The following is a 25,099-nucleotide window of genomic DNA, read 5'->3' on the forward strand; positions in this document are numbered from 1 at the left end:
GTTCATTCTGCCCCTTCTCTCAAAAAAGATCTCCAAGGAGAAAAAACACTGCAGAACACTGAGTAGCTCTCAAAGAAAATAAAGCAAAGGGGGTAAGAAGGAGAAACGTGCACATGTATAGAAGAGGTCATGGGAGGACTCGAGGGCTGTGTGCGTGCTTGTGTGCTAACATGCCAGGAGGCAAGGGCTCAGGAGGGGGCAGGAAGAGGGAGGAAAGCCTTTCTCAGAGAGCATGGCTGTCCCTCACCTTCAGGAAGGTTCAGTTCCAGGAATAGTTTCCTTCTGGGGCAAACAGCAGTGGCTCTTCTCATTTGGAGGGGGCTCCTGTTGCTGCCAGCCCTTAATGACTTGTCCCTTTTTCAGTGCCACACTTACTCTGGTGAGCACTACAGGGTGACTGTCTACTCCCTAAACACTTGCAGTGGCAGGAAGGGGGTCCCACCAGTCCCTGCCTCCCAGCTTGCAGGGACAATGCTGTGACCTGTATTGGCGAGGTAGTGCACGTGATGGCAGGTCTCTTCAGAAGCGGCTTCTGTGTGGGTGCTTTGCTGTTATTCTTCTCGCTGCACATAGAGAGGTTACAAAGAAAAACCCCAAACCTCTTACTTAGCAGCAGTGGGAAAGTGTTACTGAAAACAGAGAACTCCCAACATCCGCAGTACAACCACCCGCTAGCAGGGAGACTCATTTCACCTACACGGGTCTGAAAAACTCTGGGCATGTTTCACCCTCATGCAGCTTGAACCACAGCCAAAAAGTGCATAGTGCCTTGCAGAGGAAAGCAATAGTGCAGATGCTCTCAATAAAGCACTTTCCTTCCTTGTAAATGCCTTCAGTCACAATTCAGTATGAAAACCAGATCACAAGCTTTGCCTCACAGAGGCTGTGGATTTACTATGCACTATGGTATCACTTGCAAGGAAGGGAAGAGGAGGGGAAAAGGATGTTTGATTTGTTATTGGCACTATCCAAAGCTCTTCCAACAGCTGTGATGATCTTCTTGTCTTAAGTATCATCCATTAGCTGCTTCTCCTTCACTTTTAGCGAATGAAACAAGTAACCATTTGTATTAATTTCAGCAGTTATATCCCACAACCACTCTAAGCCATTATTTTGTAACAAGGGAGAGCACCCTTTTTCATTCTTCTACCCTTCACCTGTAACAGATCTTTGTTTGCTTCATCACACCAGTTTTTCATATTTATACCTTTTTGTAATGATGCACCTGCTGTAGCTGCCCTGTGTGGAGGGTGTGGTGATTAACATGAAGAAATTTTCACTGCTTTCTGCATTCCTTTGAGCAAATTCTGTTCTCAGGAAAGCCAACTGAATACACAACTGAGGGCTTTAAGCAAGCCCTGCAGAAGCATTGTGGATAGTACAGCCATGTGTAAATAAGAAATTTCAGGACAGGACAGCACATCTCTCCCACTGTTTTGGTTCAATGGACATTTCAGTGCCCCCACAAGACCTCCCATCATCCCATAAGAGAAAGGTGGATAAGGAGCCAGCCTAGTGCATTTTACTATGTATTGTCATAGAAGTGCCAGAAAATTCCCTGAAACAAAAAGGGGACTTATTTTAAATGGGTCTCTGTGAAATGCAGAATTCAAAAAGCACTTGGGATTTTCACAGCAGAGGTTGTCATCAAGTGCATCACTTCTGCCTGTTGAGAATACTTAATAAATCACTTGGTGCTTGACCTTTGTTTCTTTGTTTGTAAAAAATGAGCAGTAGCCAATTCCCAGGACTGTAAAATACTGTCTCTGGCCTATTACAATGGCTAGAATACAACAGCTACACCAGGTCAGACCACAGATCCATCCAGATGCCTGGGGAAAAGCATAAGAACAGGGCAAACACAATGATACTTCCCTGACAGATTTCTGCAGCTTCCAGCAATTTATGATTCAGCAACTTCCTAAACCTGAGGCATTATCTTGCATTTAGTAACCCTCAAAGGGCATTCCCTTCTTGTCCTGACTTTTTAAACTCGCCTATGTTTTCATGACTTGTGCAGGAAGGCACCCCACAGCGCAGCAACACGAGGTGTAAAACAGCAAGCAGCACCTCCTTCTGCTTGTGCTGAACCTGTCTTTGGAAAATTCCACTTGATGTGTAGCTCTCACACTGGAAGAAACACTGAGTAACTGCTTCATGCTCACGTTCTCCATTCAACTCCTGATTTTACAGCATTCCACAATACAACTCCAAATCCCCCTTTATTCTTTTTTTGCCAGACTACAGTCCCTGCCTACTCAGGTACTCTCCCTACAGTAGCCATTTCGTTCTTTTATTAATCTTGTTGCTCTCCTCTGCCTTTTCCAGTTCTTGTCTCATTTGAGATGAGGACACTAGAAAAGTGCAGAACTATGGGTGCATTCTCGGTATACAGTGGCAGGATTTCCTAATTCTTTCCTCATAATTCCTAACATACAACTTACTTTTTTTGAGCAAATGATACTGAACACTGCATTGATATTTTACCATACCCTCATGATCTTATTTCTGAGTAGCAACAGCCAAGTCAGAGCCTGTTATTACAGAAGGTTAGGATCAGGGCTTTTTTTCTGTGCGCATTGTCTGATTTTTATCTGTACTAAATTTTACCACTTATTAAATCATCCAGTCAATCAGCAATTCAAGGTCTTTCTACAAATCAGCCCTCATTTTATTACCCCAAATAACTTGTTACCATTGGCAAACTCTGTCATGTCTCTATACACCTCCTTTGCAGATCACATAAGAACACACAGTACGTCACAGGCCCAAGCACTGATCTTGCTGGGAGTCTGCTGGTTCTCTCTCAAGAGACCTTGCTCTTATTCTCCAGCAGTAATTTTTCCATGAAAAGATGTCCTCTCATTCTGTTCTTTAAGAGCCTTTGCTTATGATGGGAATCACACAGGCCACTTTCCAATTTTATTAAAAAGATTTAGAGCTATGAAACACAGCCACTGCTTGCCCCTCCTCTTTTGCTTTTTGCTACCCTGATACTGCTCATGAATTTCCTCATTCTCTTCACAAACTTCTTTGTGCTTTTTTTAAAAAATCTCTTTTAAAAGGCCATTTTAGTTTTTCTCTGGATATGGAATGCAGTCATCCCAGAATCATATTGTGAATTACTCTTCAAAAACTGGGGTTGGTCTTGTTTCCAGGGCAATTCCTTGTTTGTGAGCAGGAGCTCATTACAGAAAGATGCTGTTTGAGTAGAAATTCCTTCTGTCTAGAGGCAACTCTGACACTGCACTTGTGCCAGAATGTTTCTCCTGGTAGTCTCCAATTAGTCTTCCTTAACTAATTGCTAAAATCTAGGACATTTTTTCTCCAGCCTGTCTGTTGCCACCAGAAAGACATCCAGCTGTAGCCTCAATACTTACACCATCAATTTATAATCTATATCAAAGCTGAATTCATTTTGTAAACAGGTTTTTCCTGAAAGTTCAGCACCCGAGAAAATAGTATCTCATACCTCTTCTTTAAGTTGGCCTTTTCCTTACTGCATTCTGTCTGCAGCACAGCACCTAGCTCTACCAGCTCCAAATATTTTATTCTCTCAAATAAAAAAAAACCACAACCAAACCCAAACCAACCAACTTGCAAGAGCTTCTTTTCAAACATTATTCCCACAAAACAAGTTGCAGACAAAGTTTTAGGCTTGCTGAAAACTCGAATATGTTTCATTCTAGCGAATTTCCAAGAAGAAACGCAGTTTCTGAGAAGGAATGATGATTTTTAAGAATTGTGTAAGATGGGTATGGTTCTTGAGCTCTGCTATGACTTTAGCACCCACCTCATTATGGTCTTTTGAGGAACATCAGTCTCAGGGAGCTCTGAATAGACATTTTCAGAGCAGTATTAAGAAAACAGCTGTACTAATTACGCAAAGAGGCTGCTAGAGTCTCTCAGTATATATTGCAAAATCTTCCCCTTTTGCGTTAGACTGAGAATCACCTATGTTACCATATGGAGCCATTATCTTTACTCCTTTGTTTCCTTTTCACATTCTAGTTTTACCTCAACTTTCTGCTTGCCTTTTCCATACATGGAAAAGTTAAAAAACAGACCTAGAAAGAAGTCCTAACAAGGACAACTTTGCTGCAGGAAGCTTAAATTATAACTGAAACCAAGAACAAAGCCATAATCATGTGCCTCCCTTAGTCTGCCACCCTGCAAGCAGACAATTTAAAATTATTTGGGGAAAAAAAAACCCATTGGTTTTTCTGAAACTACACTTTCTTCCCTTTAAAGGGAAAAAAACCCTCACCACACACTGCATTGGAATCTCACTGTAACTACAGGTTTGTAGCTGCCTTGACCCAGCCTGTGCATCTTTGCACAAGCAAGCAGCTCTAGTGACTCAATACAGAAGCATCACAAGTCTCCCGCAGGACTTCCCAGTGTAGCTAGATGCATGGCAGGGGAGCAAACACAGCTGCTGTGCACAACAGAAAACAGCTCTTCTGGAAAGCACTTGGAAGGGGAATTGCTGTTTTCCTAGCTTTCTGGCATATTCTTTCCAACAAGCTCATATACCATAGCCTGGAAGTGCCTTTCTTTTGGGTGCACAGAGGACCCCAGGGAGTTCAGAGACAAGAGTAAAGATGGCTTTTCTATATTTACATAGCTGTGATGTAAGAAGACAAGGTCTTCTCCACCTTCTTGTAACAGAAAGCCAGGATAAACTGCCTCAGCTTATGCCAAAGCCCTAGGCAGCCTCGCCTTTGCCATATGAACAACCGGCAGAAATGAAGCTATGCACTCACCTTGGGGATTTTTGCATATCGCCCCACTCGGGTATCTCTGATGCTGGTTATATCCAAAATTTCCATTTCCTACAACAAAATAAGGACAAGGAAGATGAAGAAAGACAAAGGAGGAAGGAAAGAAATACATTACAGAGGCCTCCAGAAGCTGCAAAGCAGGTCTCAGCCAGCACCCTTTACTGGGGAAGAGCATTCCCACCAGGAACAACACAGGCAGGGAAATATCAGCTACTGATAGGCAAAGCTGGCAGGCTGGCAAGTGTGGAGGCAGTGGCGGTCTGCAGCACCATCCTCTTCAGGGTGAGGCCAGAGGCTTGGTGTGGATTACCATGAGAGGGAGCGTATGACATGCATACAGGTTTATATGGGGAAACTCTACCCCAGTTACAGTCCACGTGTTAATATAACCCAGTCTCCTGTCACTCATGTTCTCAGCCTGTCTTTTGCCTCCATGCATTCAACACCGAGTAGCTGAGCTGGAAGGCAGGCAAGACCACTTCTCCCTAGGTCACTCCTGGCAGACCTTCCCCTAATCTGTTCTGAAGCAATTCTCATGGAGGACCTTCCACAACCCTCCCTAGGCACTCCACTCCACATCCTCACTACTGGCTGGTTGTCATGTTTATTTTGTTTGTTCTTTTAATATCCAACCTGAATTTCCTTCCTCTGTTACTAACTTGTCTGCTCACCATGGATCTGGAGAACAAATTATACTTGTTGCAGCAGATAATATTATTTTCCAAGATCACAATAAGGAACAATGTGGATAACATGTCTTCTGGCTGTATCCCCATTTCATTGTCAAGTGGGATGGAAATTTTACTCCTAATCCCACTCCTTTCTGAATCCCTAGTGCAAAAGCAGTACAGTTTTTCTTCCTTGCTGTTCATGACAAGCAGATCTCAAGAAGAGTCAGCCAAAGATTAATAAGCCACATAAATTCAACAAACTATTGACCATACCACACCATGCTCTGTATCAGCCTGTCTCTTGTCCCTGGTTGCTGTGCTCATGTCAGCCTCCATGGGACCTTCACAAGCCTATCCCAGCTCCCTTTGACAGCCAGCATTTGCTCACCACCCTTGCTAGCTCACACTGTCTACATATTCCCTCAGAGAATAGGAAAGATGCCAGAAAAGTGCTTCCCCAAGGATGTAAAACAGGCTGTTGCTCCACTGTGGCTCTCAAAATTTGTTTACAGTTTATTTTAGGAGCTAGTCAATGGCATTTTCCAGGAACATGAGACCCTCTCCAGTCTGGGTTTCCTCATGTCAGCTATGCTTCCTTACCCCTGCCCCTTTCCCAGATAATTAAATCCCTCATACCATTAACCGAGTGAAATGTCTCAGTTTTGATGGGTGACAGCAGCTCCCCTTGCCCCATTTTGTGCACCTCCTTCAGTGCTACCACTTCTTCCTGCCATCTGCTGGAACCCTTACAACAAAAATCCTACCGCCAGGAGCAGACCTGGAAAGGGGAATGAGAGTGATGGAGATGGCCGAAAGGAAAGCACATCTTTTAGGGAGATGTGACAGTCCCCAGCCTCATGACACTGTTCTCAGAAGATACAGCTGTGTGGCAGTGCCTTGGCCCAGCTGGCACTGGCACACAATCTTCTGAGAAGGCAGAGCTCACCAAAACACATCAGGTCTCTTGGCCAGGGCGCTGTGCAGGACTATTGTCTCTATCTACCATGCCTCTTCAGCATGTAGGTCACAAAGAGGAAGTAGAGCTGAACCACAGCTCTGCTCTGGAAAGCAGAAGTAAGCCCAGCCTTCCACCTCCAGTCAGCCAGATCTCTCCACTCCTTGTTGCTACTCATCAGTGAGGAACTGAATTCTCTTTCCTAAATTTGTTGCCTCTCACTCTCCTCCACCAGCCAGCATGTTGTGGTTTACCTCCGGCAGTGTGCACACACCACCCTGGCCTGAGAGGAGCACAACTCACTCTCCAGACTTGATGTAGTCTCTGCATGGTTACAGTCACTATATTTTTTTTTAACCCCAACAAGTCAGTTAATTACAACACAGGCTGCATGAGGTACACGTCAGCTTAAGCTGCATACATTTAATTGCATGCATCTACCCATTTTCTTTCCAACTGCACCACTGTAGTGGTTGGGAGAATCCTTTAGCATGCTGGGTAACAGGGATATCAATACTACTGTTCTCTGTGAAGTCCTCTGAAGCACATCTAATGAACTTTGCAGGTATAAGATGCCAGCATGGCAAGCACAAAAAGGCCACCCTCATCTCTCTGGCATGTTTGCGGCTTAATTTCCTGCTCTTTTCTAGAGCTCTGAAGACAGACAAATCTGCCATTGAATAAACACAAGACTCTCAGGTCCTTTGTGGGAGGGTTTCCTGCTAAATGGAATGAGTGTGGTAGTTTGCTCCTGAGTGCAGTGTGTTTAATCTTGCACAAACTTGAATTGGATATTTGGAGACCAAGCTGTGAAGTCTTAGCACTTACCTTATTCTGATATGTCCAGTATAAGTAAAATCCCTTTGGATCCACTCGAAGAATCACAGGAGAAGCACTTGCTGTTTCCTGACCAAAAAAAACCAGAAGAAGGCTAGCACCTTACATGACTTGGAGAACCCATCATGGGACATAAGGTTCCCAGTTCAAATATAGACCCAGTTGGGTGAATCATCCTCTGTTATTTATGGAAATGAACCAGATGATTTTAGTACATCTCCAGAGTAACAGTGTGAGGCTATGGAAGCGGATCTCTGCTGAAGCCTGAATCTCACCTAACACTATGCATTTAGCTAGAACAACTCTCTTGGAGCTTTCTATGCAATGAATTAAGAGAATAAAGTACCCATAGATGCAATTAATTGTTTCACTTGAACTGCCTTCCCTCCAAGGCACCTACTGCCTTCCCTCCAAGGCACCTACTGCCTTCTATGAGCTCCAGAAGTAGCCTAGCCCAAGTAAAGGTAGCATTCATCCATGACATCTACTATCTAGGTGCTCGTGCTAGTTATCTGGGCTCTCTTTACAGAGAATGGGCCTAGTCAGGAAGAGTTCAAGGAGGGGTCCACCTAACAGAACAGATGAGTCTGCTTTAGGTGGTGATTCCTAAACTCCATGGACTAGTTCTACACAGACTAAAAAGAAGCAGCTATTTAAATATCCACACTACAGACACAAAATTAGATGAAACTATTCGGGGCTGATCCTGAACCCCATACAACAGGGAGGCCCTCCAGATCAGAGCCAAGACATATACTGCAGAGGAGACACAGGCTGCTGTGAGATTGTGTACTTTGCCTCTGAATAATTACACTGCTTCTGCATTTTCAGTTAAAGGCAACTTCACAGACATTTTCAGGACAACATCCATTCCCATCTCACATGCAAGCCTGTGCTAAAAGATGAATTAAAGTGAGCTCTTTGGAGGCAGAGATGAAGGATGCTTGGAGCCTCTGCTTGGGTCCCAGCCCATTTGTTCATTCAGTCTAGATGACTCCTCACTGCATTTGTACTCTGGTGCCACAGAAGATAGGATCTTAAGGCCTATCAGCCATTTCTAGGAAGGCCTCAAATTCAATTCAGGAAGCTGAAACACGCAGCTACTGAGATGAAACTAGTAATGGAATTTGGAAGTTGTTTTTGTCGCTTGGCCTTGGGTTCTTCAGTTGTTATTGAACTCATACTTCACTCCAGAGTGTATCTTTATTTCCAGGGACCTCCATTTCCAGATTCAGTATTCTTCATTACAGTAAACTGCCCATGCCACAGTGCATCGTATGCTCTCCTTTTACTCCCTACTCTTTCTCATGCCCATGTTCCCAAGAGCTCTTGGTTAGCTCCCTGAACACATGGCCACAAACCACGAAGAGCAGAACAGGCACTGTAGTACTACTACTGAGTATTGTGCCATGTTTCTAGATTAACCTTATCTCCTACCAAACAGCTTTCTCGAAAGCGAGTTGAGGCTGGCCTCCTGAACAGGCACATGGACAGCTATGGGGGGCAGGTAGACTCTCCTACAGGGTGGCTCCTGGCAACAAAGGAAATGGTGAATTCTACAGAAGATGGTCTGGCAGCCAAACTGGCTGCTGCTCACATTGTGGAGCTCAACTCTAGGGCAGAAAGCAAGCATCGTCTGGTAGAATCCTGTAATCCATGATCTTTAAGAGATAGTAACATTTTTGCTTCTACTGTGAGAGCTAAGAGTCAGCATAGGGCCAAATCCACATGCATCTGCTCCGCTTAAGAGGTCAGCTACTACACTGTGCCCTATCTGAAGTTTTGAAAGGGTTCCCAAGCTGGTTCTGGAAATAAACCCTCATCCATGTATTAAGACTTAACCTGCTTGGCAACCCCAGCCTGCTGGATGCTAAGCAAAGCACACCAGAGTTGCTGCTTATCCCAAGATGTCACAACTAACTCAGTGGGACAGGTCAGAATGGTCCTGCCTGTCAGAGATCCTACTGCACTCTCCTCCAAAGAATACATTACAAATGCTGGACAAGGTGAAGGCACTATAGAAAAAGTGTGGGTTTGCTTTTCTCAAGAAACTGTTGGATACAGTGAAGATTCCGGTCCAGTCCCAAAATTGTACAGAGCAATGTAAGGAGCCAATCTGATCCATCTTCATTCCTTTGCCTCAGATATTGTGGAAGGAATTCAAAACTGTTACCAACAGCATGGCCAGGTCAATTCAAAGAGTGAGACAAAAAACCACAGGCCCATCACCCCTAAAGAGCAGCAATCCTGCAGCCTGGAGCTCTTGCCATCATCCTTTGCAGCCTGCTTTAACTGTGGAGTAGCAAAGCGTGATGAGATGCAGAAATGTGACCAGAACAGCCCACTTGTGGAGAAGGCTTTCATTATTGTTGGAGTCAAGTCTGTAAACTACTTAGTAATTAGAGGCAACCTTTTAGGAATGTTTACAGATCTGTAAACCTTAGGGAAAAAACCCACACAAGACTTGGAGCTCCTCAACTCCTATGGTTGCAGCAGGAAATAAACACTTGGTAGGTCTTGGAAGCCCACCCTGACTCACCTTGGCTTTCAAGGGAGCCTAACTATCCCAGGAATTCCCAGTGAAGAACTTAACAGCTTCGAGTTTTTGGGAGAGTGGTGCCCAAGGACTGAGCATAGAAAGTCAGCAGCAATTTTAGACAAGTTTGCCTACTGTCATTCTCAGAAACCAAATCCCTTTTCAAATTCAAATTCAAAGAAGCCACAAGTGCATTCTGCAGGCAGTGGCCCCATTGGAAAGAAAGGGAAGGCTGCACATTCCACTGTACCCTGGTGTTATCCTGTTTATGTACAGGTAGTTGAATAACTGCCCAGTGATATTCCAACCTGTATTCCTCAGCATCCATCCTTTCTGTCAGCTGTGCAGTACATTGCTTTCTCATTTCTCAGTGCTGCTGGACCACCCCTGCTTCCACTGCACACAAGTGATCTACCTCCCCCGCACACACTGCCTTGGGACTTAAAACTCTATTCCAGCTTTACACCCACAAAAGCAAGCACTAATCCCTCCTGCATTGCTGCTGGAGGCTCCTTCTAATGTGTCTCATTTGCAATACCACATCAAATGTTTCCCTCAGATCTAGGTGAATAATCATAACCTGGCCTGCCCTCTGTTTTATCAACATTCAATAGCAGACAATTCATACTCCAGACAAAATGGATGGGCAGCTGCTGTCTTCTTGCTCAGGTATGTGGATATTGGGTAAATACTCTTTTGCCTTCTTAGAAAGTGAGGAGAGGGGCTATTACATTTAAATTAACTTCTCTTCTGCTGTGTCACACTTTCCCCCCCTCACAATGAAAGGCAAACAAAGATTGCAAACCAGGTGAAGATACAAGAGGACAATGAGTTGGAGAGGGAAGCAGCTTTTTGCAGCACCCTCCGGGACTCCAGCAGTGTTAAAGCACAGGTCCCTTGCTGCTCGGCCACTGCACATTTGGTAGCTCACAGACCCATAAGCCAGGCAGGCGTGGGAGGACATGGCTCACCCTCTGATCCACTCCAGCAACAGAGCCATAAGACGAAGCAACTTGGAGCCTGATTTCCTCTCTATCTGCAAAGCACGGAGAGTCCGCTCAGCTTTGGAGTAAATCCTACCCCTCACGCTCCTCTGGGCAAGTCCAAATGCAGTGTATGCCTCTTGCTCCAAGGAGACACCCAGCAGTGACCACCTTCCTGAGGGCTGGTTCACACACACAGACAGGACCCTGGGGTCCTACACCAGAGAAGCTGTGCACACAGTCCCAGCGGCAGTCCATTTACTTCCACCCTCCACAATAACAAGAGATGCAGAAGCCACACCACCAGCGCGTAACACATAGGCCCTTTAGCCCTCAGCTCTCCTGTTCCTCTCAGTTCACTCTCCCTATCCAGACATCACTGCTCTCAGGTACAACACACAGCATCCCATCACTCCCACTGAATACACACTCCCAGGCTCCCCACAGACTGTGACCAAAACACAGTATCTGCCCTGCCACCATGCATACAATCTAGCAAAGCAAAAACCCCAGTACTCACATCATCCCATTTGATGAAGCGCTCACCCTTGGATAGATACTCCTTTACCTCTGGGGGCTGCAGGACAGGGTTAAGCATTGACATTCTGTCCCGCAGATGCGCTCCTCAGCCACCAGAAGCAATAGCAGCTGCACAGTTTGCTCCTCCTTGGCCCCCTCTCCTCTATCTCTGCCTCTCACATGGCAGGGCTCTCTGCCATTGCCACTGTTGGCATCAGAAAGCAAACAGCCTATTATATCCCAGCCAAATTTAGGAGGGGCAGGGGCAGGCAGGCGAGGACCGGTGAATCTGCATTGTAAATCAACAGCTCTCCAAGCAAGCACACGGAGCTCAGCCCAAGGTCACCTAGAGGAAAGCTTGCGATGGGTTGAGATGCCCGCCTGAACAGTCATGCACGCACACTGTCTCTCCAGGAGGGACCTACTCCTCGGAGCTGTACTTGTGAAGCGCTCGGTTTGTAGCACTTCCGCAAGTGAACTTCCTTAAATGTTCTCTTTGACGAAGTGCAGGCATTGCCAGCCGACACTCAAACTATTTCAGCAGATGTGGTTACAGAACAGTTTGGGCTTTGGCTACAAGCAGACTGCCCCCTTCATGCAACGGGCCAAATATCACATAAAATAAACTTACTACTTTGCTCTGTACAGACTCCATTTCTGGGGCCACTTGCTGCACTGTCCAGCCTTTAACTTTTTTCCTTTCTCTTAGGGGTTCTTCTAAATGTCAACCTGAAAAGTGAGACAGACCAGCAGAGCAGATGGAAATTCCACAAACAGATGAAATAAAACATTCACAAGAGTCCCTAGGAACTGCAGTATTCTCCAGATTCATTTGGGTCTACTGCAGATACTGTGGGAACACAAAATGGAAGATAAGTGTAAGGTGGGGATTATAATGAAGAAGCTGCAGGGAAGTGACAGAAAGCAGAACAGAAGGTTAATGGCAAACAGGGCAAAACAAGTCCATGCTCCTGACTTTGGAATGAAGGATTTGCACATGGACAGCAAAGAAAAGGAGCTCTGGTGGCAGATGTGCACTGGCTAACCAGGAGGAGAGTGGCTTGTGGAAAGGACTGACACAGGTAAGGTTAATTTTAGTCAAAAAGGCAGAGCCCCACAACTAATTAGAAGTAGAGACAGCTGTGCTACACTTGCTATAACAGGATTCCCAGCCACACAGTGGGATTTCATCCTTGCTGTCTCCTATGAAAATCAAGGTGTAGCACTTGCCATTGCTCAACAGGGACAAGACACTGTCAAAAGTAGTGCAGATTCTCCAAGAGGGGTAGACAAAGAAACTCCCACTGTGCAAAGGGAGCCAGCTACATGGTTTTGTTGCTTCTTTCCCACTCCTGACTTACCCAGTTTGATAAGGCCAGCACTTTAAAGCAGATTGGACAGCCAACGTAAGGCTGACTGAAGGAATCCTAAGGGCATTCTCAAACATTAGTGGTGTAAGACAGGAGAGATTAACTGGACCTTTAGCAAGTGCTCTAGCTGTAAAAAAAAACAAAGATGGCAGCAATTATCAGAGAGATGCCTGCTGCAGAAACAGAGAACCCTGAACAAACCTAGCATCCTTTGAACATTTCTTTCATGGTTTTATCTGCCTGACAAACTGGGAATAAGAGAGATTCTACATTTCCAGCTACCATCGAGTTTTCTGCATTTACTAACCTGTTTTGCAACGCACCGTACTTTCCAAGAATTGGCTGTACAATTGCTAAGGCTGTTAGCTCTATTTTATTAGGGCAGCAAACTGAGGTGGCTTACCCCATAGCTGTGGTTGCTCGTATCAGTGCTGAGACTAGGGACACAGGAATCCATCACCTCCGGTCTCATAACCAAGCCACACTCATGGTATTATTAAGCTTCCTTTGCACGTGTGTCAAAGTGACACATGCTTCTCAGGCAGCCAGCTCACAGAGCACTGGGGTACTCCAGGCCCAGCCAAGAGAGCATCACCAGGACCCCCCCAGCCAGAGAACGCTGTTCCTCCCAAGCAGCAAAGCAGCAGATGACAGTGCCTGCCCAGATCTCAAAGGCTGAGCTGGAAGTGCTCAGGGACATCACCAGCAGCCTGGGACTTGGCATAAATGCCAGTGAAATGCCAGGCACTGCTGGGCAGGTTTTGTTCTCTGCGCTCTTCTTGTAAGCAGCTTAGGAACACACCCTGAGGCCTAGGTACATAGAAAAAGCCCACAGGAGCACAGGAGGCTGCAGTGAGGAGTGAAAGTTTTCTCTACCTTCACCTGATCCCTTCTGCAAGGCCAGAGCAGTTTCAGGGCTGCTTAACTTAGGGAGCAGCTGTGAAAAGGATAAAGAGCATCGATCTTGCTCAGAAACGCTGCAGCCCTCCCCTCCTCTGCAACACAGAAAGCACTAAAAGAAGGCTTTGGAGGTCACAGCTGTGAAGTGAAAGGTGGGTGAGCTTTGCCACCTTTGCCAAGAACAGAGGGACTGCAGGTAAGATCAGACAGTCACAGCTACTGGTTCCAGTGCCCTTTCTGGTATGTACCACCATTATCATCAGTTCATGAACGATGTCTGCTTCCTGCCAGAACCAGGGCCTCATGGAAGGCTTCTGTCTTGCGTTCTCTCAGACCTGGATATTCAACAGCTTTCTCTGTCTCATCAACAAACCTAAAGTAAGCAAGAATCCTGCCACAGCTTTACTTGCTTGTCACTGAAGGTCAGCTTTCCCTAAGGGATAGAACTATAAATTTAAAAAAACAACCCACAACATGAAGAGCAGCAACCAAGCCAGCAGCTGTCCTGTGAGGCTGCATGGCGCTGCACAACAGCTACTGCCAAGATCCCCGCTTGCATAAAGATGGTCACAAAAGCTGAAGCTCACTTCCTTTTGCATAACCAAGCCTCCTTATCTTTCATTTCACACTCCTTGCTCTATGTGGGAGCTTCTGTCCCTTGCATGAAGAGATGGCTGATGGCACAGCGATAGAATAAAGCAACAGTCCTGCCCTCTGCTGAAAGCTCTGATATCAGAGCGGGCAGAAGCAGCAGCACTTTGAGCAGTATTTATTCTAATCACCCTTTATTTTCCTTCTCCTGCAAGGCCCGTCACCCAGTGTATACTCATCCTATATCCCCTGGGTTCAGGGCCCCGTGCGTCCTTTGCTTTCATCCCTTACCTTCACCACCGTGCAGCCCACCACCCACTACAGGAGTTTTGATATACAAAAATTATTTTTTTTTCCTGGAGACCCTTCCTTATCTCCCTGTCCTACTTATTCTGCAGCCTCTACCTCCCACAAAGTGGATTCAGAAGCAAGGCAGTCAGCATTACCCTTCAGAGATTTTACAAGACAGGGTCTGTAGACAGTGATTTAAGCCATCCCATCTATTAAACCACCTTGACGGGATGGCTCCCGAATTCTAGCAAATTATTTTGTAACCTCAACCCCAACCTATTCCTAGCACACACAAAATCGGTAAGAAATCTCTTCCAGCGTTGTTCCATCATAATTACATTTTGCAGTGTGTAATACTGTCCTCTAGTGAACAGCTATGATATTGCACGCACAGACTTAGCATTGCATTCAAATACCCGTAACAAATTCACAGCTAAGCAAAACTAAGTTCATCCTACTGCTCCTTTTTCTATTCTGCCCTCTGAGCCCTGGGAGTCCTGAAAGGATTAATGACACCATCAGGAGCACAAAGGCCAATATTTTCTCACCACCCCTGGAGAGGAGAACTGCTAAGTGTGTGTGCTGGGGCATATTTTGTGTCCTACTTTGAGCCCAAACCACAAAGCCAAGAATTCATGACAGCTCTCAGTGGACAGCATGACTCTTCTACTTGATCTGCAAAAGTCAGAGGGGAGTGGACTACAGCACAGAAAGAAAAGTGGCCACAGATGCCACAATACCATAAAAGCAGTGAGGTCTTGTGTAAAAAAAAAAACAACAAAACAAACAACAAACAAACAAACAAAAAAACCCCCACCACACCAAAAAAATCTGATCAACCACCAAGACATGGTTAGGTCCATAATTAACTGTTCACTGGGCAGGAATACACAGCAGGAATATGTTACGCTTACAGCACTCTGATAGCTTTCTGAGTATTTAAAAACTGCACAGCTGAGTGACGCAAGCAGGCTCACACACTATTTAAACATCCTATACATTACTGCAAAATTACAAAAGTAATTGCTGCACAGGCATGACTGAACCACACAATTCCTAACTACTAGCAAAAGAATGAAACTTTCCAAGATGGATCATTAACAGAAGAGGAAGGAGGCTGAAGAGCAGCAGCACACCGAACAGAACGTGCCCATCTCATGTTACCTTGCAGTAATGGAGCAGCAAGAACAGGAAAGCAACTTCTACCAAATCTGGAGGTAAATGCATCCAACTGCCCCACTGCATTTCCCTACAGTATAAAACAGTGAACTGGAAATCAGGATACTGGGGCAGGAAGCCCCATTTTGCTCTTGACCTCGTTAACTTTTTCTACCTATTTTACCAGCTCAACTTATTTCAACTGTAAGCTGTCTCTTTCTGTGGATGCATTTGCTGCCTGCCACAGCAGATTCCCCAACCTGGCTAAGACCTTAGTATTACTGTAATACTTCTGCCACACTCACATCCTCATTGCTTCTGCTTTTCACAGTCACTGAAAGTCAGGCTTACATATATGTAAGCCCCAGTGCACTGACTTGGAAAGGCAAAGCACCCCAATGAATCCCATTCAAGAGACAGAGGCTCCCATTGCAGACTATACCCTAGTGCAGCACTATTCAGAATCAGGGATGAAAGAACAATGAAAATAAAAAAGGCTACAAACCTTCTTTACACTGCCCCTACCAGCTGATTCCAAGTTAAAGCAGCCTCAGACTGCTACACAAGAACCACACTGCCTACTCAGCTAATGGAGCCGAATAGTTTTTGGCCATGGTCTTCCCTGGCCCTTCCCCAAACTTCAGTCCTCCACATGCTAGACCAAAAATCTGCTTTTGTAATATCCAGCCTCAACCTTCCAGTATTCCCCTCCTCACTACAAAGGCCTTTACACACTATATTCCAAACTCTTCACCTCCTTGCGGTGAAATGCACTTGTGAAGCAATGACATATTCAAGTCTAGTCCTGCAGGAAAGAATGCATTTCCCATCAGAGGCTGCAAAGGAAAAGTCAGTAAGGTTTGCAGGTAGGTCTACGATCTCCACTGTAGATGAAGCTAAAGGTGTCTGAAGCTAAAGGGGCAAAATCACCTGTGGGCATCCTAAAGAGAGAATGAAATCCGTTTTTCTTCACTTTTGCAGAGAGGTTTGCTCTCTTGACACATCACTGCTGCCCACAATACTGCTGTGTACACAGGCAGGTTACTGACTCAGCCCAAGTGCTATTAACTAATGAGCACATGAATACGCACATGTGGCACGGCCATTGCTTCTTTTCATTGCCACTCTCCAAGAGACTCATCTCCCTGCCTTACCAGGAAATGCCCTTTTTACCTTGTTTATTGTTATTTGTGCTTTTTACATAGCTTTTCTAGCCCTGATGAATGCAATCAGTGCAGTGTATTTTATATTATCTCCTGTCTTCCTAGAGGTCAAAATTAGACCTTGAAAATGATTTTTTATTTCATCACATTATCCAACCAGGAACAACCGCCACACAAACACACAAAATGACTACAGATTCTTAGAAAAGAGCTCTCTAGGAAACATTTAACACTGCATGCAACTCCAGCCACTTTTTTTTTTTTTCCTGAGCAAACACAGGAACAGGAAAAAGCAGCAAACAGAATGTAAGTTGCTACCAGAGCACAAGAAAGGTCTCTTCCTAGGTCATTCTGTAGCATTCGCGGTGTATGAGTGACCAAAGGCAGTAGCACATTCATAAACTACACTGACAAATCCAAGGCTGGGTGTACTGGTGGGAACAGACTGTGAAGGTGCATCAGGAGGCTTCCATCTAATGAGGCATGTTCACAAAAAGCAGCGCAGCTTCCCAGATATAAACACCAGTTCTGACACATGCCACCTTGTCAGCACTCAGGGCATACACGACTGGGTTAGATGTCAGGTTTGATTATGTTCTGCAGTTCACCATTTGTGAGTTTTAAGATTCCAGTAAACAAGCTGCAGTTGGTCTCCAGGCTCACATGGCCTCCATAGTATTTTTCAGCTGACAATGAGGCATGCACCATGGTCCGCAGAAAATTGAGGAATAATACTGTTACATAACCAAAACCATTTGGACACCTCTGCTGGAAATGTGTACATCCAGAAGAGTGAATGATTATCAAACCACTGGATCTGAAGGAAATATTTCCTGAGCAGAATGGCCAGTAATACAAGATTTATCTGAAGACAACACAGCATTAACAAGGAATCCCACTTAACCTCATTGCCAACAAATCTTCCCCCTTTTAACAGGTGTACAACATAGCAGGACTGAACTTTCTGCTGACATCTTCCATGCTTTCTGCTCCTGGAAGCATCAGAACAGCCTCTCCCCTAGGACTTTACAGCTCCATTTCCAGTTGCAGCCTGAACCAGGATGGCAGAAGTGTGAAAACAGTAAGATGTTAAGAAGTTAAGAATCAGCTCCAGCAGAATCAGGAGTAGTTTCAGACTGCTATTTTAATTCAGTTAAATAACTCTCCCTTGCAAAGGGTTATCAACATGGGTCCAGCACATCTTCCTTATTCAACTACCAAAGCCAAGCACATGGAAATGGAGAAAATAAAAAAGTAACAGCCGCTTTTGATTTTTTTCTGCAAGGAAAAACTACTGTGAGATCAGGGAGCATTATCACATTCAAAGCTACATTATTTTAACCAAGATGAAAACCCATGTTGACCTTGTATATAAAAGAATCTATTTGGATCTTTAAAGCAGTTAAAACTTCATGGTGTCTTAGTGTTAACTCAGTAAGGACCCAAACTTAAGCTAAGTCAAGCTGACTTTGAAGAATGAACAAGTTGCTGGGTCTAACCAAGAGCTTGGCTGCATTAAAGACTGGCCCCAAAGATGGCTGCAGCAATCATGTACAAATGAACCACTGAAAAAGGACCCTTCTCCATCCTGAGGAAGAAAAAAAAAATAAAAAAATCAAACTATCCCAGATTGAAACAGTAATAACCCAGACTAAACCAGTATCACTTTAGCTTCAGGGCTGCATCATGAGATTGCGGATAAGGCTTCCCAAGAAAATCCTGTTCCAGTACTTGCAGGGGCAATCACAAGTTAGTGCAACTCTGAATAAACTGTTGTCATTCTGCAAACATTATAGGTTGTATTTTCAGACAACCTATGTCAGTGCTCTCCCACACATACATGTGAGCAAATCCTACATATATATATGTATAACTGTGTGCATGAGGGAGAAGCACAGCTTGTACACATTCATTCTCCACGCATAAAGGTGGGCAGGTTCAGCTTCTTCAGACCATGAAAACCAGAGGCAAAGATGCACAGTCAGATTACATGGCCATTAATCATCAATGCCCTATTGCTTGAAAAGTGGTGGTTATTTCCAAAACCTCAGAACTGTGTTCAGATGTAAAGTGTGTGTGGGTGTGTATATGCACATTTCCTCCTTGCGAAATGAACAATGAAGTCCTGATTTTTTTACTCTAGATTCCTGCACAGAGACTGTGTTTAGAGTCACAACCACAGACAGAACAGGTTCACACGCAAAGAGAAACCACAGACAGCACAGGTTCACATGCGAAGAGAAACTTTTTTTTTTTTTAATTAAAAAACCCACAACATTCACCCTCTTGAAGTCCTGCACTTAGCGAAACAACTTTCCTCTCCACAAACTGATGTGTGAAGCCTACAGCTCAGAGCGCTGGGAACCCCTGGGACTAGAGCTTAACATGAGAGCAAATGGCAAAGTTTCTCGTTTCAGTGAATGCCCAGGGCACTGTCAAGCCACCCTTGTCAGCCTTTTCTCAGTTTCAGAAATGTGCCATGAAAAAAACAGGCCAAACAGAATTCATGTTTTCTGGGAGAACTCCCTGCCTCCAGAAAGCTGCCTGAGATACATCTCCACTCCACAGTACCCCAACCCTCAAATTACACTGAACAAAAGCAGAGCCTCTGAAATGTTGTGAGCACCTCTGCTATAAAGCTAATGGAGTGGTTCTCCCCACTCCAGAGTCTGAACCATCGTCTACCTACAGGAGTTTCTAAACATTAAAAACAAAACAAAACAATAAATTCTTTTCAGACATATTTTTCACTCCCAAGAGTTTTCCACCAAGGAAACATACACTGTGCAAGGCTCTCCTGCAAGTAGGACATACTCTTTATACTGTGCAGATGGTTCACAGGATAATAAAATGGTTCAAAATGGGCCTCACCAAAATTGATGATACAAGGTTGAAGCTGCTGATGCATCACTACCCTGAGCTACCAGGAGCCTTCTGTCCAAGGCTTCTATCCTGAGCAAAACCAGACTTCTTGCTGTTGTATCTCAAATTCAGCATCACTTCTATCTTCCCCACCCACCCTATAATCTCTGCAGATCACCTTCCAAGTCAGCGCAAGACAGTGGGTTGTGCAAACTTCACTTACCACAGCTAAGTCAGAAGCTGAAGGAATTAAAAGAACATCCCCAACCGCCCCCCATCTGTTATTGGATTAACAAGGGAGACAGCACCTTCCCACATAAGACTGAGGAGATCTTGAAGTGTAAGAGGAAAATGCCAGGGAAGGACAGAATGCGATTCCCTGCAGACTCCAAACGGGAGACTGGAACAACAGTGTGAAATAAGGCATATTTCCTTTAGAAGAGTAGACAGCAAAGCGTGAGAGATTGTCCCATCAAAAGCAGAGACATTCTCTGTGACAGAAGGCTCAAGCCTAGCGAAGTATTTGCTCAATGACTTCAGCCAAGAAAGAGAGATGAATTTAAGCATACCTGTTCCATCCTTTAAACATTAGGAGGCAGGTAGAAAGACCTCATCCATCTCTCCCCTCCCCAGCTCACAAATGCAACTAAGGAGACAGTATAAAGCGCACCACACAGCCAATAAGTTTCAATTCTTTATGAAGTCTATAATCTGCCTGTAGAAGTCACACTGCTGGAGGCAGACACCAAGAATAAAAACCAGGGCCAGAGTTCAGACAAGGGAGTGTACAGCATCATGGTAGTGAATTATGATTTTAGAGTCACACAAGCTAACCTGAATGGAGTATCAAACAGCACAACTCATGGAATAAGCTGATCATCTGCAGGGTGTCACATCAGATGGCCTCCTAATGACAGGGCACAGGAGGGAAAGGCAAAGTAGCTGCCTTTGCTGAATCAAAAGCACGGGGGCAATGGGACTGTGGGAAGCCATCCAGCTCATCCCTTGTCCCAGGGCAGGATCAGCTGTGACATTTATCAGCTCTGACACACATTAGTTCAGAGAGCTTCAGGAGGCCTCCGATAACCGTGCAGGCTCAGCCACCTACCAGGCAATCCAATCCAGTGTTTCAAGGTCTATACAGAGGTAATATCCTTGGCCAATAATCTTCCCTTAATTAAGTCTTTGTCCTGAAGCACTAGATGCTATCCACTGACTCTGAACATGGGAAATCAATAATACAAGTTTATTTAGCTACATCCTTCAGGGGCCATTGGAGAGCAAACAAACATCCCATTGCAACAAGTAGCACCAGAATTCAAGCAATGCTGTTCAGTCAGTAGGTGGAACACCAGATCTTCAACATTCTCAGGCACTTGGGTTTTGAACTAAACACAGGTATAAGGCAGTAATTAGCAGGGTTGTAAGTAAATGAGTTTTCTAGTGGACCCTCAGACCAGAGAAGTAAAAAATTAGAGAAGCTTATAAACAATAGGACCCTGAAGAGTACAGTGTTTGGACTGTCCTGGGAGAAAGGCTAGATGTTCAAGGGCTATATAGCTCTCCTTTGTTGGCAGGTCCAGCCCCAGGGTGCATCACATGCCCTTGACTCGGTTTGTCTCAGGCGAGTGATCTCCTTTGTGTTCTTTAGGCAAAAATCTCAGAGAGGACTAATTTGCAAGCTTTGTCTAGTGCCTGACACATTCACTGACTTCACGAGACCTCTGAGCTCTGCACCCCAGAGCTCTATTTCCGCACCACAGGAGCCTGCTCAACGCACAGCTTGGTATTTCTGCTAAAACCCAGAGGACAAAGAAAATGTCATTATTGCAGCTCTGGCTTCCTGGCTCTCATTTGCCTTTATGGGTGGTTGTTAGCAGGGAACTAAGTTTAGGAACAGAAGGCACACGCCTTCTGGCAGCTGGCTACACTTGAACAAAAGGACCTGGAGAGAAACTCACACCCATTTATTTGTTCACGGTAAAAAGAAAAGCTTACACCTGATTTTGGCAAAAGCCAACAAGACTCAGTATTTAATGAACACAAGCCTTACCTTATTCAAAGCTGAGACAGCAGAGGACTTGGCATAGAGAGAGCCTTAAGAACACTGAATTTCTTTAATAATACCATAGATTGTTGTCTTCTATGAAGCGTAAGTCTACACTGCAGCCAGGAGGCATACTGCAGCCTGAATAAGCAATGCATAAGTGCAATGGGGAGATGAAGGTGCTAGGCTGAAGGCAGAATGTTTCTAGAATGACACACTTCAGTTTTAAAACAACTACAGATCTGTAGTTCTGAGAAGTGAAGGGGAGAGGAGTAAGAGAGTTGCGAAGGCAGGAAGGAGCGTAACTTACGTTGAATTATCTATCGCCACATTTTCTAGCTGGAGCAGCTTTAGTTGCTCCTAGAATCTACATTCAAATGATACGAGGTGTAGCAGGATCTCAACCACACCACACTCACTACCTTTGCTGGGACTGTTTCTACAACTACATTGCATGTCCTTAGCCAACCGAGTCTGCCAAGACCTCTGCTGATGGCAAAGGAGTGCTATTAACTGTTGGATTTATAAACAAAGTTTTGGTGAGTAGAGGAAAACAAAAGCAGTACCAGTGAAAGAGCAGCAGTCATTTGCACAGAGATTAAGAAGGATTGGTTTCCTTCCCTGAAGAGGGGAAACTAATTTTGGGGACATAGGACTAAGATATGCAGCTCTAACTGCTTTTTATTACATTGATGCCTACCACCTCACTGTTACCTTCTGTGCCTATTTCTGCTGACTCTTTTAAACATCCTTTATCAAACTCAGCATAATATACATTTGAATACCAAGCGACACCAGAGCTCTGATTTTTGTCTACCAACTTCTAGACACTACAACAGGGTAGAGTTAAGCAATAGAGGAGGATGTAGCATCTCCAAAGACAGACTTAAAATGTGGGAAGACAATATGGACTAGACAAGCATCAGGCAAAAACCATCAAGACCTCATTCAGCCCCAGAGGAACCACCTGTATACGTCAATCCTCTCCCCCAACATTCCAGAACTAGAATTAAGGAAGAGCATAGGGAAAAGACTTGCAGGAAGTAGTAATTCATCATCCTTTCACCATAGACAATGATAAATTGTATCAGTGGCCACACCAGAGATCACAGACAGCACAAGGGTTTGGAATGAACTGATTTCTGCACAGAGGATTTGAGGAAGAACTGTGAGTGGACAGACAGCAGCCCAGTGAGGCTCTGCCTCTGCCTGTCTTTGCAGCATTCAACAGCAGGGAAACGAAGGCCAGCAAGAATGTGAATACAGACTGGCAGCTGAGAGGATGGATTAAAAAACAAGCTGAATATCTAAGAAATTGTGCTAGACAAAAAGAGGTCAAAACTCAATCTTAAAATACTCTGTAGCACAGAAACCGAAAAGTCTCTGACCTCAAAATAAATAGCTCAGTGACATACGTAAAGCAGAGGAAAGGTGTGCTGAAGTTCTAATCAAGTTACAGAATTTTTCTTTGAAATGCAAAGAAAAGATGGAGCAGGAGACAGCTGCTGAATGAAACAGGAGAAGAAAGGGGAAAGGGACTGGAGCAAACCCATCATCAAGAGAAAACAGCCTGAAAAATCAGTAGAAAATCCACTCTGAAGGAATTGCTATAAATCCACATGTACCACTTAACTTAAACATATACAGCCCAAGAAAATTTTTGTATAGAACCTATAGAACAACACAGAAGATATGTTTCTATGACTCAGGAAAGCTGTGTCAGTAGGATGACAACAACTCACGCTATTCAGGTGTACAAAATTTGACTTCAACAAGAAAAATGCAGTCAGGTGTAATAAATCAGGGCAAGAGAGATAAGGGGGCCAGCTCATGCTATTCAGGTGTGTGAAATTTGCCTTCAACAAGAAAAATGCAGTCAGCTGTAATAAATCAGGCAAGAGAGATAAGGGGGCCCATATAAAAGTCCTAATACCTACTAACAAATGTTTCCCAGACATACTGGGTTACAGCAACATTTCATGAAAATTAAATATTTCAGGAGGATAGAGCATGTCATTAGCTGTTGTTCAGAATCATTTAGGTTGGAAGGGACCTTTAAAAATCATCTAGTCCAATCCCCCTGCCACAGGCTATATGCCCCCTCTGCCTTCAACAGGCAGCGAAATCACTGCTACCCTTGCCAGTGCTGGCAAGGCAGCTGTTGTCCCACATTTGCATAGCTGCTCTCTCCCAAAAAGTTTAGTCCCCCAAATTCCTTTGCCCTTGTAAGAACAATCAGCCAGGTGCCCCTCACTGAGGGGCTTCACAGCCCCTTTCAGAAGGCTCCCTTTGCTGCTGGACACTGGGAGCTCCCTGCCATGCCCCGTTGAGGGTCAGTGTGCACAGATCATCATTGCGGTACTACCCTTCCACGTGCACACAGCAGCCCTTGAGCTTTTAGTGAGCACAAGCCACCTTTTCACAAGAATTACAGTTATTTTGAACTTACTCCATTTTATTCCCTAACATATCTTCTGCCCCAGTAGTCTTCCTCAGAGCTGCAAGCTTCATACTTCTTCCTGCAAAAACTCAAGAGGTTTTCCCTTTCTCTCCCAACCCTCCATATTTTTTCCTGCTATTGAGAGTAAAAATAAAATGCTACTCAGAACTCAATCACTCACTTCCTCTGATGCCTTTCTGGGTGACAGTCATTTCTCCATCTGCTGTTAGCCTCTTTCAGAGCTGCAACTCCTTGTTTACAAGAGGTTTTCTGCTGCAACACACCTGACTGGCCTAAGATTTAAGGGAGGGAGAAAGAGAAAGTTATTGTAAAAGGAGCAACTAAATCATTCTTGGAAGTAAACATCTTGCACCATAAAGAAAAAAATAAAAAGGCTAATCCACACCCCAGAACAGCGTTTCAGCTGTCTTCTGAACAAGCCAACATAATGCTTTTGTGGGGGACTAACACACGGGGAGTAAGGTCAATCCGTATCCTAATAGTGGCTTTAGATTGTAGCAGTAGGCTTGGGATCAGCCCAACTTGAAGGGAACGAAACAGCCTCTCTCTCCAAAAGTTGCTGCTTAGCTAGGGCATCCTTCAAGCTTCACAAAAGTTGCAGGCAGCATCACGTACCTTGCAGGCAGGGAGACACCGAGTAACTCCCATCGAGAAGAGAAAGCAGAGGGGAAGATTTCTAACCTCCTCCTCCTACACCAGCCCTTTGCCAGGAGCCTTCCTCACGCTCACCCCTCCTTGCAGCACTCCCCGGGCTCACAGCCCGAAAAGCAAGCCTTAATCTCAGAACGGCTCGGTAGAACACCTCCCGCCCTGCAGACCCCGGGGGGCTAGCCGCCGCCGGAGCAGGCGGAGCCCTAGACCACCCCTCAAACCCAGGTACCTACCCCTACCCTCCACCCCGAGCTGACCCACGCACGGCGGCAGAGGGCGGGGGGACTCCGGCAGGCAGGCAGACCCAGCGGGGTAAAAGG

General features: G+C 44.9%; 1 protein-coding gene across 14 annotated transcripts in view; it reads right to left on the reverse strand.

Moving 5' to 3' along the window:
- Nucleotides 1-24,626, reverse strand: part of PLCB2 (phospholipase C beta 2) — a 61,652-nt gene extending 37,026 nt beyond the window's left edge. For 8 of the 14 annotated variants that reach the window (XR_012653227.1, XR_012653229.1, XR_012653228.1 and 5 more), the window contains exons 1-3: nt 11,287-11,731; nt 7,239-7,316; nt 4,767-4,835 (exon numbers count right to left, since the gene is read on the reverse strand). Coding sequence is in view for 7 of the 14 variants with exons in the window: in XM_075048503.1 (XP_074904604.1) it covers nt 4,767-4,835; nt 7,239-7,316; nt 11,287-11,370 (231 nt within the window). In the remaining 7 variants the exon portion in view is untranslated. Of the gene's footprint in view, nt 1-4,766; nt 4,836-6,091; nt 6,111-7,238; nt 7,317-10,754; nt 10,801-11,286; nt 11,732-11,916; nt 12,015-12,646; nt 12,783-24,288 lie in introns of those variants that run through there. The other 6 variants (XM_075048501.1, XM_075048505.1, XM_075048506.1 and 3 more) reach the window with 6 other exon arrangements.
- Between the last annotated feature and the right edge of the window lie 473 nt (nt 24,627-25,099).

The sequence above is a fragment of the Buteo buteo genome, chromosome 16, assembly GCF_964188355.1.
Source record: "Buteo buteo chromosome 16, bButBut1.hap1.1, whole genome shotgun sequence".
Lineage (NCBI taxonomy): Eukaryota > Metazoa > Chordata > Aves > Accipitriformes > Accipitridae > Buteo > Buteo buteo.